Consider the following 12,188-nt stretch of genomic DNA (forward strand, 5'->3'; position numbering starts at 1 on the left):
CCTTAGTTGGAGAGACAGGCAGTAAAATCAATTACAGATAGGGGAAATGCCCTCCTTGTCCTCCTCTCCTTTGCCCCTTCCTCAGGGGGCTGGTACTGGGACAGGCTGGGAGGGAGGGCAGTTTGGGGCTGGCCTAGAGGCTGGTGGGAAGAGAAGACAGCCAGTCAGGTCTGTGCTCATCATCATCATCATCATCATCATCAATTGTATTTATTGAGCTCTTACTGTGTGCAGAGCACTATGGTAAGTGCTTGGGATGTACAAGTTGGCAACATATAGAGACGGTCCCTACCCAACAGTGGGCTCACAGTCTAAAAGGGGGAGACAGAACAAAACCAAACATACCAACAAAATAAATAGAATAGATATGTACAAGTAAAATAAATAGAGTAATAAATATGTACAAACACATATACATGCTCCCTGGAGGCAGGTCTCACAGCCGCCCAGGGCAGGGTTGGTCAATTTTTAGACTGTGAGCCCACTGTTGGGTAGGGACTGTCTCTATGTGATGCCAATTTGTACTTCCTAAGCGCTTAGTACAGTGCTCTGCACATAGTAAGCGCTCAATAAATACGATTGATTGATTGATTGATTACCCCTGAGGCCCTCAGGCCCAGCAGCCTGTGCCTGTTTCTGAAGAACAAGGATTTGGGCAGGAGGGGAAGTTGTTTCAAATGGTTCAGCAACAAGAAGGGTGAACACGAGACCTCAGCGCTTACCCCTCCAGATCCTGCCCAGGGCCGTCTCTGGCCTTAGAGTGTCAGGACTTCCTACTGTTCATCAGGCCGCCCTGGAGCTGAGGGAGAAGTGGGCACTCCTTGCCTGGCAGAAATTCTCCTTACTTTGCTGCCTTGTGTCCCACTCCCTGATGCTGATTATGTTGGTCTGTTAGTCCAGATGATGAGGAAGAGGAAGAGGAGCCTGAGGAAGGCCGGCGAACTCATCCGTCATCGGTGCATATTGGAGAAGTGCCGTGTGTCACCATCATCCCCAAACTCCTACCACAGTGTCTGCAAGAGGAGGAGGAGGATGCCGGGGAGGAGGAGCAGAGGGAGAGTGACTCTGATTCAGAGGGGCCTGTCCTGTACAGGGATGAGGAAGATGAAGATGAAAGCCAAAACAGTAAGTGTGTGCCAAAGTGTGTATATGTGTGTCTTGTAGAACCAGGGCTCCTGTTTTCTTGGACCGACGGGGAAGGAGCCTGCACTTCCCTCCTCTCCTGGCTCCCAGCACCACGGGCCCATGGGCTGGGGAAGCCGGGAGGGTCCATTTAGGGGCCGGATCCCACGTGGGGAAAGCCACTGGTTAGTGGCTGTAGTCTACACAGTTCCCTTTCTGACAAATTTTGTGTGTGTTTGTGAGAGAGAGAGAGAGAGAGCTTGAGGAAGTAGGATCCCAGGCTGAGCAAGAGTCATCGTTGTTCCCTGGTCTGCTCAGGCAGTTTTGGTCTGGAAGAGGGGCTACCCTCATCCAAATGAGGGGTAAGGGTGTGGACACCCTGTCTCACTCATCCCAGCACTCGGGGAGTGCCTGCCTCTGGGCCGGTGGGAGTCCAGTGAGAGGAGAGCGATGCGCCAGACCAGGTGGCTTTGGCCCGAGCATGTGTGTCACCCCCCTTTCTTTGGCCCAGGTGCACTGGCCAACAAAGTGAAGAGGAAAGACACTCTGGCCCTGAAGCTGAGCAGGCCCAGTGACCCGGGCCCAGAGCTGATCTCCTGGCCCCGAAAGAGCAAGGAGGAATGGAATGAAATCCGGCACCAGATTGGCAACACGCTGATCCGGTAGGGAGCTGGGGAGGGGTGGTCGGGTGGGACGCTTCCCTGGCCCGGTCCTTGGGGTGCTGCTCTCCTCTCTGCTGCTGAATGCCCATTGCCCTCCTCCAGAGGAATCAACAGAGTCCTGTCCTGGCCTTCAGCTCCCCTTAGGGAAAGGGGCTGGAAAGGCCTGCCTGGTCCCAGCGACCAGTTAAAATGAAATCCCGTAATTTCCCCTGACATTCTGGGAATGGAGTGGCTACTCCAGCGGGAGGAAGGACTTCTTCCCTTTGAAGAACCCCTGGCAGCTGGGGTAAGCTCATTCCTCTCTCTCCCCTTCTCCTCCTTACTCCCTTAGGCGGCTGAGTCAGAGACCGACGGCAGAAGAGTTGGAGCAGAGGAACATACTTCAGCGTGAGTGACTGTCCCGACCCGCGGCGTGGCGGTGAATGGGTGCTGTCTGCGTCTTTCTCTGTGCCTCGGGTCGTATGTTTCTTCTGGAACTGATCAGTCGGGGGCATTTGTTGAGCATCCGCTGGATGCAGGGCACCGTACCACTGGGGGCTTGGTAAAATTAGTAGGCGTGATCCCCGCCCTCGCCAGTCTGGTCTCCGGTCATACCTTTTGTTCGAGAGGTCTAAGGCTGGTTGACTCTTCGCTGTTGGGCAGAACCGACTGCTTCCTGGCTGTAAGCCTGGCCTCTTTGCCAGCTGCTCGGCTCCAGGTCCTATCCTGGTCTTAGAAGGTCCCGTTTTGTTTCTGGGTATCGGTGGTCAGACCCAAGGGTTTATGGAAGCGCTTCCTCAGAACAGGGGCTAGCATTACTGTGGACGTGACTGTTCCTGACTAATTCCGCTGTGCCCACCTTAACGCTTTTGCTGAACTAGGGGACAACTCCCCAGGGAAGCGCCAAGAGTCTTCCAAAATCTGCCAAGCTAGCTCTCTTCCTCCCTTCAAGGCCCTGCTGAGAGCTCACCTCCTCCAGGAGGCCTTCCCAGACTGAGCCCCTTCTTTCCTCTCCCCCTCGTCCCCCTCTCCATCCCCCCATCTTACCTCCTTCCCTTCCCCACAGCACCTGTATATATGTATATATGGTTGTACATATTTATTACTCTATTTATTTATTTATTTATTTATTTTACCTGTACATTTCTATCCTACTTATTTTATTTTGTTGGTATGTTTGTTTCTGTTCTCTGTCTCCCCCTTTTAGACTGTGAACCCACTGTTGGGTAGGGACTGTCTCTATGTGATGCCAATTTGTACTTCCCAAGCGCTTAGTACAGTGCTCTGCACATAGTAAGCGCTCAATAAATACGATTGATTGATTGATTGATTGATTACAAGGGAATTTCCCCCTCAGGACGTCCCAAACCGATGCCCAAACCTTCCAGGTAACACAGGCCAAAGTCCCCGTTGTTTCGGTTTCACCATGGAGCCACGGTGGCACTTCACACACACGTCCCCGGTGGACTTGTCAACTGTGGCAGAGCCAGGGCAGGCTGTACTTGTACTATTTTGGCAGCCAGAATGTTAAACTTTTAACCACTTTTTAAGTTACACTTTGGTGGAGATTCTGTCATTTTAAAAACAGTTTGTGTGGTTTTATGGGGATTCATTCATTCATTCAGTCGTATTTTTTATTGAGCGCTTACTGTGTGCAGAGCACTGGGCTAAGCGCTTGGGAAGAACAGGTTGGCAACATATAGAGACGGTCCCTACCCAACAGTGGGCTCGCAGTCTAGAAGGGGGAGACAGACAACGAAACAAAACATATTAACAAAATAAAATAAATAGAATAAATATGTACAAATAAAATAAATAAATAAATAGAGTAATAAATACATACAAACATACATACATATATACAGGTGCTGTGGGGAGGAGAAGGAGGTAAGGTGGGGGGATGGAGAGGAGGAGGAGGGGGAGAGGAAGGAGGGGGCTCAGTCTGGGAAGGCCTCCTGGAGGAGGTGAGCTCTCAGTAGGGCCTTGAAGGGAGGAAGAGAGCTAGCTTGGCGGATGGGCAGAGGGAGGGCATTCCAGGCCAGGGGGATGACGTGGGCCGGGGACCATAAAATCCTGAAAATCCGCGTTATAATAATAATGGTATTTAAGTGCTGAAAACAGTTTGTAGGGTTTTAAGGGGATAAAATCCTGAAAATCCCCATAATAATAATAATGGTACTTGTTAAGCGCTTACTCTGTGCCAGGCACTGTACTAAGCACTGGAGTGGATACAAGCAAATGGAATTGGACACAGTCCGTGTCCCCCATGGGGCTCACCGTTTTAATCCCCATTTCAAAGATGAGGTTACTGAGGCACAGAGAAGTTAAGTGACTTGTCCAAGGTTAAGCAGCGTGGCTCAGTGGAAAGAACACGGGCCTTGGAGTCAGAGGTCATGGGTTCGAATCCCGACTCCACCACATGTCTGCTGTGTGACCTTGGGCAAGTCACTTAACTTCTCTGAGCCTAAGTTACCTCATCTCTAAAATGGGGATTAAGACTGTGAGCCTCACGTGGGACAACCTGATCACCTTGTAACCTCCCCAGCGCTTACAACAGTGCTTTGCACATAGTAAGCGCTTAATAAATGTCATTAAAAAAAAAAAAAAAGTGGCAGAGCTGGGATTAGAACCCGTGACCTCCTGAGTCCCAGGCCCAAGCTGTATGCACTCCACCATGCTGCTTGGTGAGCTGCGCTGTGGCCAGCCCTTGGCCTGAGCCCTGAACTTCCCAGTGGAGATGGGTCACCGAGGGATCTGAAGGGGCCTGAGCAGTTTGTCACCAATGCTTGATGTTGGACTTAGTGGGTAAGGGCAGTTTTGACCCCGGGTTGGATCTTAAAGCAGCAGTTTCCAGGAAAAAATTTTCCAAGCAGCTGCCGCGGGTCCAGTGTTTGTAGCATCATTCCTTTTCTCCTCCTTCCAACTGCAGCCAACGAAGCCGACCGCCAGGCAGAGAAACGCGAGATTAAACGACGGCTCACCAGGAAGGTACCACGCTGCCAACCGGGTCGTGGGGTCTCGGGGGGTCCGGGTGGTGGAAAGCAATCATGGGTGGGAGTATCCGGTTGGCTTTGGGCCCAGGCCCTTTCTATTAGCAGAGAAAGCACAGGTAGAGCCTTCCTCCAACATGGTAGCAGGCTCCTGGCAACATTTAACCCAGACCCCGGGGTGGTGATGGATGGGCTGCCAGAGGATGGGCGGGGAGGCTGGCACTCCGGGCTTCATGGAAAAGGATGGCAGGAACCAAACTGTCTCGTTTCGTCCAGCTCAGCCAGAGGCCCACCGTGGCTGAGCTCCTGGCCAGGAAAATCCTGAGGTTTAACGAATACGTGGAAGTCACCGACGCCCAGGATTATGACCGGAGAGCTGAGAAGCCGTGGACAAAACTGACCCCGGCCGACAAGGTGACCGGGAGGCCGAATGTTTCTGCCTCACTGGAGGCAGTGGGGTGGTTGGGGGGAGGAGGAGGAGGCCCACAGGAGGGCTGCCATCCTCACTGGAATATCCAGTAAGCACTTGCAGGGTGCGAAGCTCTGTTTCAAGTATCAGAAGAAGGCCTGGGCATCCGTTCAGACAGAGAATTCACCAAGAGATGGAGTGAAAGCTCCCTGAGGACAGGGGACTAGTTTATTTTGTTAATACGTTAGGTTTTGTTCTCTGTCTTCCCCCTTCTAGACTGTGAGCCCACTGTTGGGTAGGGACTGTCTCTGTATGTTGCCAACTTGTACTTCCCAAGTGCTTAGTACGGTGCTCTGCACACAGTAAGCGCTCAATAAATACGATTGATTGATTGGTGCACTTAGTATATCACATGGCACCCTGTGAGCACTTGGCACATACCATACCTACAGCTGAGAAGGGGAGAGTGGACTGAGGGGAAAGGAATCAACAATCAGAAACGGCAACAGCGGTCAAAACCTGCCGCCCGGCCCAAGTCACTCCAACCTTCCCGACGTTCCAGATGGGACAAATTCTCAGAAAAAATCCAGCTACCGACCCGTGGGATTGGTGTTTCCTTTCCTTCCCCTCCACTGCAAGCTGCCTTGGCCTACTTCCCCAAAAGCAACGGCCCCCGCCCCAATCCTGGATGGAGCCCCGGATGGCTGGGCGACAGCTAGCAGACGCCTTCAGCAGTCAGGGCTGGCACTCCCGGGCGTCACTGGGAGGGGCAGAAAGCCCAGGGGAAGGAGGATGGGGACAGCATGCCACACCCTTCGGGTCCCAGAGAGAGGGGGAAACAAAAGCCAGAGTCCCCATGGGAAAGGCCAGCCACCCGAGTCAAAAGGCCTTGGTCAGAAGGCTCTTCCCGTGGGGACTCTGGTCACATCTCTTGGTTCCCCTCCAGATGAGCAAGACCAAAAAATGGGTGCCACAGGCCAGGTGTGTGAGCAGGCCCAGTGGAAACCGGCATTCCAAGGGGGCCGAGCTGTTTGGGTGGGAAGCAGGGTCCGGGTTGTGGGGGTAAACGGGGTCCCCATTTCAAGAAAGAGAAGCCATGAGGTGGTTTTTGTCTGTCCTCGCCCAGGCTGCCATCCGGAAGGAACTGAATGAGTTCAAGAGCTCAGAGATGGAGGTCCACGAAGAAAGCAAGCATTTCACACGGTAAGAGGCCGAGCCCAGGGGCTTTTCCGGGAGCTGGAGTCCAGGCCAGCAGTGGGGATTCAGCCGCCTCCGCCAGTTCCACGGGGCCCTGGCCCATCGCATGGGCATCCTTTCATAGTCCTGACCCTGGGACCCGTGCCTTCCCCAGTCCCCTGCTCCTTGGTGGGCACCTTTAACCCTCCCACCCCCCTTCCCACCGTGTGCCCGGAGGCACGCACCTCTCTGGCTTCCCATCTGAGGCCAGCCCGGGGCCGGGGAGCTAAATAATTCCATGTCGGAGAAAGGGGCAGCCGTGGGAGGCCACAAAAAGCAGACGGTGGGTAAAACCTGCTGTCGCTGCCCCAAAATTGCTGCTGCTGTCAGGAGGCAACGGGAGGTCCTGACCTTATCCTTACTGGAGATTTTGAGTGCTCGGTTGGCCATCAGTTTCCAGCCAGTACAGGAAAATGCCACACCTTGAGACTCACCCAACCACTTTCACAATCACCGTTGCCCTTTCGTCCTCATGACATCCCTGGGAAGGAAGGAAAAGGGGAGCATTATTGTCCCCATTGTACAGAGGAGGAAACTGAGGTACAGAACTAGAACTCGGGTGTCCTGACTCTCAGTCCCGGGCTAGTCCCCCGACACTCACACCCCCTCAGCCACCCTGCCTCCCTAAAGAAGCAGCCAGAGAGGGACATGGCCAGTGAATTAGCTGAGCACGGGCGAAGAGCTTGCCCTCCCGTTGGGCAGCTGGCACTGTTCAGCGCAGCCGGCGTGGTTGTTTCTGCGCAAGGGGGCCAGGGAAGGTGCCTCTTGGGGAGATTCATTCATTCAGTCATATTTATTGAGCGCTTACTGTGTGCAGAGCACTGGACTAAGCGCTTGAGAAGTCCAAGTCGGCGACATATAGCGACGGTCCCTACCCAGCAACGGGCTCACAGTTTAGAAGGGGGAGACAGACGACGAAACAAAACGTCTTAACAAAATAAAATAAATAGAATAGTAAATAGGGACAAGTAAAATAAATAAGAGCAATAAATCTGTACAAACATAGATACAGGGGCTGTGGGGAGGGGAAGGAGGTAAGGCGGGGGGGGGATTCATGCATTCATTCAATTGTATTTATTGAGCACTTACTGTGTGCAGAGCACTGTACTAAGTGCTTGGGAAGTCCAATAAATAAGTTCTTGGGAAGCCTTGGGAAGCTTGGGAAGTACTAAGTGCTTGGGAAGCCTCTTGGGGAGATTCATTCATTCAATCATATTTATTGAGCGCTTACTGTGTGCAGAGCACTGGACTAAGCGCTTGAGAAGTACAAGTCGGCGACATATAGAGACAGTCCCTACCCAACAACGGGCTCACAGTCTAGAAGGGGGAGAGTCTCAGACAACAAAACAAAACGTCTTAATAAAATAAATAGAATAGTAAATATGTACGAGTAAAATAAATAAGAGCAATAAATCTATACAAACATATATACAGGGGCTGTGGGGAGGGAAGGAGGTAAGGCGGGGGGGATTCATGCATTCATTCAATCATATTTATTGAGCACTTACTGTGTGCAGAGCACTGTACTAAGTGCTTGGGAAGTCCAGTAAATAAGTTCTTGGGAAGCTTGGGAAGTACTAAGTGCTTGGGAAGCCTCTTGGGGAGATTCATTCATTCAATCATATTTATTGATCGCTTACTGTGTGCAGAGCACTGGACTAAGCGCTTGAGAAGTACAAGTCGGCGACATACAGCGACGGTCCCTACCCAGCAACGGGCTCACAGTTTAGAAGGGGGAGACAGACGACGAAACAAAACGTCTTAACAAAATAAAATAAATAGAATAGTAAATATGGACAAGTAAAATAAATAAGAGCAATAAATCTGTACAAGCATAGATACAGGGGCTGTGGGGAGGGGAAGGAGGTAAGGCGGGGGGGGGGACTCATGCATTCATTCAATCGTATTTATTGAGCACTTACTGTGTGCAGAGCACTGTACTAAGTGCTTGGGAAGTCCAATAAATAAATTACAGGTAGGGGCATTAACTGCTTAGTATGAGCCAAGCACTGTATTAAACGCTCGGGTAGACACAAGGTAATTAGGTTGGATACAGTCCCTGTCCCACACTGGGGTTATAGTCTAAGTGAGCTAGAGATGCCTATCATCATCATCAATCGTATTTATTGAGCGCTTACTGTGTGCAGAGCACTGTACTAAGTGCTTGGGAAGTACAAATTGGCAACATCTAGAGACAGTCCCTGCCCAGCAGTGGGCTCACAGTCTGAAAGGGGGAGACAGAGAACAAAACCAAACAGACTAACAAAATAAAATAAATAGTACTAACAAAATAAAATAAATAGGGGAAGATGCCTATGGGAAGAACGGAGGGGCTTCCAGCAGCAGCCCTAGCTGCCCGGGCCGGATCCCTCCCCACCTCACATGGCCCCAGTGGGGCTCGGGTTCCCCCCAGGGAACCCCGTTTCGAGGCGCTCTGGAGAAGCAGTGGGAAGAGCCCGGGCTTTGGAGTCAGAGGTCATGAGTTTAATTACTCTATTTATTTATTTTACTTGTACATATTTACTCTATTTATTTTATATTTTACTTTATTTATCTATTTTATGATTTTATTTAAGCGCTTAGTACAGTGCTCTGCACACAGTAAGCGCTCCAATAAATACGATCGATTGATTTATATGTTTTGCTTTGTCGTCCGTCCCCCCCTTCTGGACTGTGAGCCCGCTGTTGGGTAGGGACCGTCTCTATATGTTGCCAACTTGTACCTCCCAAGCGCTTAGTACAGTGCTCCGCACATAGTAAGCGCTCAATAAATACGATTGACTGAATGAATGAACGAATGAATATTCTATTTGGTTTATATGTTTTGTTTTGTTGTCCGTCTCCCCCTTCTAGACTGTGAGCCCGCTCTGTTGGGTAGGGACTGTCTATATGTTGCCAACTTGTACCTCCCAAGCGCTTAGTACGGTGCTCTGCACACAGTAAGCGCTCAATGAATGCGATTGATTGAATGAATGAATGAATGAATGAATATTCTATTTGGTTTATATGTTTTGTTTTGTTGTCCGTCTCCCCCTTCTAGACTGTGAGCCCGCTCTGTTGGGTAGGGACTGTCTATATGTTGCCAACTTGTACCTCCCAAGCCCTTAGTCCGGTGCTCTGCACACAGTAAGCGCTCAATGAATACGATTGAATGAATGAATGAACGAATGAATATTCTATTTGGTTTATATGTTTTGTTTTGTTGTCCGTCTCCCCCTTCTAGACTGTGAGCCCGCTCTGTTGGGTAGGGACTGCCTATATGTTGCCAACTTGTACCTCCCAAGGGCTTAGTACGGTGTTCTGCACATAGTAAGGGCTCAATAAATACGATTGAATGAATGAATGAACGAATGAATATTCTATTTGGTTTGTATGTTTTGTTTTGTTGTCCGTCTCTCCCTTCTGGACTGTGAGCCCGCTGTTGGGTAGGGACTGTCTCTATATGTTGCCAACTTGTACCTCCCAAGCGCTTAGTACGGTGCTCTGCACACAATAAGCGCTCAATGAATACGATTGAATGAATGAATGAATGAATGAATGAAAAGAGGCTCGGGACCCTCCCACTTCGGGGAGGCCTCCTACCGACCCACCCCCACCTCTCTCTGTGCTCGTGTGTCTTCAGCTACCACCGGCCATGATGCCAGCCTGTCAGCGAGGGTGGGCCCGGAAGGCCCCAGGATCCGCGCGGCTTCTTCCGTCTCCAGAGCAACCGATCCCCAGAGGGAACTACGGGCCCCAGCCGGCACACCAGGGACGGGGCAGGCGGGTGGCCCCTCTCCGAATGTAGCATTTCACTGGAACCAAGGGCTCGATGGCCCCCAACAGAACACTATACCTCACACCTCACACCTCGTCACGTACTCCCGCGGCCTTCATCAACCAGCGAGCGATCGGGAGGCGGGTCCCGCTGCCCTGGCCGGGCCTCCGCCCGGCAGCCTGGCTTTCTCCCGTCAGCAGCCTTCGTGGGAGAGTCCGCAGCGTACCACAGCCCTGTTGGGGGGGGCCACCTCCGTAGCTTCTCGGGGCGCAGGACCTGCCTCGGCCCACCCTCGGGCTGACGAGCTGGGCCGCGGGCTCCCGACGCAGCAGGAAGCCGGCACCGCATCCGTTCTCTCAACCCTTGGGTCCTCCTACCCTGAATCACTACTGACCGGAGGAGCGGTCATCCCTTAGGGGCTGGGCTCTCCAGACAGTTGGGGAGGGATGGCCGATGCCACAGTGGGCGGCCGGGGTGGGTCGTTGTGGCGCCAATTGTGGACGGGTCCCCGAATCAAAGGACAGTACCAGAGGACTTCAGTCCTCCCTTCTCTCCAGTGCAGTTAGTCTCTCATCAATCAATCAATCGTATTGATTGATGGATTCCCCCGACGGGCCCCTTCCACCCCCCCTTCCTTCCATCCCCCGGCTCCAGCCCCGTCGTCTGCTGGCGGCCGGAGGGTTGGGGAAGGTTCCCGGGCTGACCCCTCACCCTTCCCCCTTCACCACCTCCGATGGAGCGCCAGCTTGAGCGTGCCGGGCTCCGTCTCTGATGGCCAAGAAAACCCAACGTCCACTCTCGTCCCTCCCCCCTTCAGAGTCCCACCCTTGCTGTGAGCTCACCAAGAATTCGGTTCCGTCCCTCTGATGAAAGTGGGATACATCCCGGTTTGCATTTCGGGAAATACCGGCAAATCTGTGGACGTTTCCGAACTCTTCCCTACGCTCACCCTTGGGGTTTCACCCCCAGCTCTGCCCGGGAGGATGGGCTCTGTCTCTCCCCTCCACGGGGTCGTGAGGATGGAAAGCCGAGGATAAAAGACTGAAGCGACCCCTTCGACGTCTTCGAAGGGGAAGGGAGATCTTTCCCGTTGAGTGCTTTGAGCCGGAGGGTCTTGACTGACTGGAGTTGGGTGGGTGGCAGGTGGTGAGGCCACTGAAGAATACACTGAACATTCGCTCGCTGTCCTGGAGCCCGGGCTGGGACCACGGACTTGGCTTCTGCCAGAAACCCTCTTTTGCCCGCTGGCCGATGGCCCCTGGATTGGCCTGTCCTCTTTCTTCCAGCATCTCCCGGGCCCTGAGATGGCTGCTTCTCCCCCTCTTTGCACTGCCTCAACGTGCCAAGTTTCTTCCAGGATGCCCTGAGCTGCCCAGGTGCCATCGTCCAGCCAGCAAGGAAGCCAGTCTCTCATCTCAGTCAGGTTCTTGGGCTCCAAGAGACTTAGGGAGGGGGCAGGGGGCCAGTCTTTTTTTAATGAAATGGTTCTTGCGTACCCCCTTCCCTTCAGTTAGCCATTCACAAACACAGTGGAAAGAAGCGGCGTCCTTCCTATAAAGTCGAGCATATTGTATTTCCAGGTGCTTCCCTGATGTACAAAATATCTTTTTAGACAGAATAATTGCATTGTATATCAGTCTTCCTATCGACAAATTTTAATTATTAAAGTATTTTAGGATTTTCTAAGCAACATTTTTTTTTTTTTCAATCTTACACACTGCGGGAATGGGCGGGTGCGTCTGCGTGTGTGTGGATCCCAGGGAAGGTGGGCTTGGCGCGGCAGGTGCCCGACCGGAGTCAAAGCCGGGCTCACCCGCTCTCCCACCTCACACTCTCTTCCCGGATTCCAATCCTGCCATTGCCTTGTTGCCCAGGGAATCAGGGCCACTCCAGTTACATCCCCCTTCATCCCAGATCATCCCTCGCACTGCCCGACCTGCCACCCGTCCTTGGGGATTCGCTGGGCCAGTCCTCATTTCGGGATGGGGGAGACCCCCCCCCGGTTCACCCCCAACCTGAGTGGGGATGAAGTG

General features: G+C 52.5%; 1 protein-coding gene across 3 annotated transcripts in view; it reads left to right on the top strand.

The window, feature by feature from the left end:
• PHACTR4 (phosphatase and actin regulator 4) overlaps positions 1-11,841 on the top strand; it is a 62,113-nt gene extending 50,272 nt beyond the window's left edge. For all 3 annotated transcript variants that reach the window (XM_038758196.1, XM_038758195.1, XM_038758194.1), the window contains 7 exons: positions 896-1,125; positions 1,634-1,784; positions 2,116-2,171; positions 4,693-4,751; positions 5,030-5,167; positions 6,289-6,365; positions 10,021-11,841. In XM_038758196.1, coding sequence (XP_038614124.1) covers positions 896-1,125; positions 1,634-1,784; positions 2,116-2,171; positions 4,693-4,751; positions 5,030-5,167; positions 6,289-6,365; positions 10,021-10,036 — 727 coding nt within the window. In that variant the 3' untranslated portion in view covers positions 10,037-11,841. The remainder of the gene's footprint in view (positions 1-895; positions 1,126-1,633; positions 1,785-2,115; positions 2,172-4,692; positions 4,752-5,029; positions 5,168-6,288; positions 6,366-10,020) is intronic.
• Positions 11,842-12,188: the final 347 nt, after the last annotated feature.

This window comes from Tachyglossus aculeatus, chromosome 16, assembly GCF_015852505.1.
Source record: "Tachyglossus aculeatus isolate mTacAcu1 chromosome 16, mTacAcu1.pri, whole genome shotgun sequence".
NCBI classification, from domain to species: Eukaryota; Metazoa; Chordata; class Mammalia; order Monotremata; family Tachyglossidae; genus Tachyglossus; species Tachyglossus aculeatus.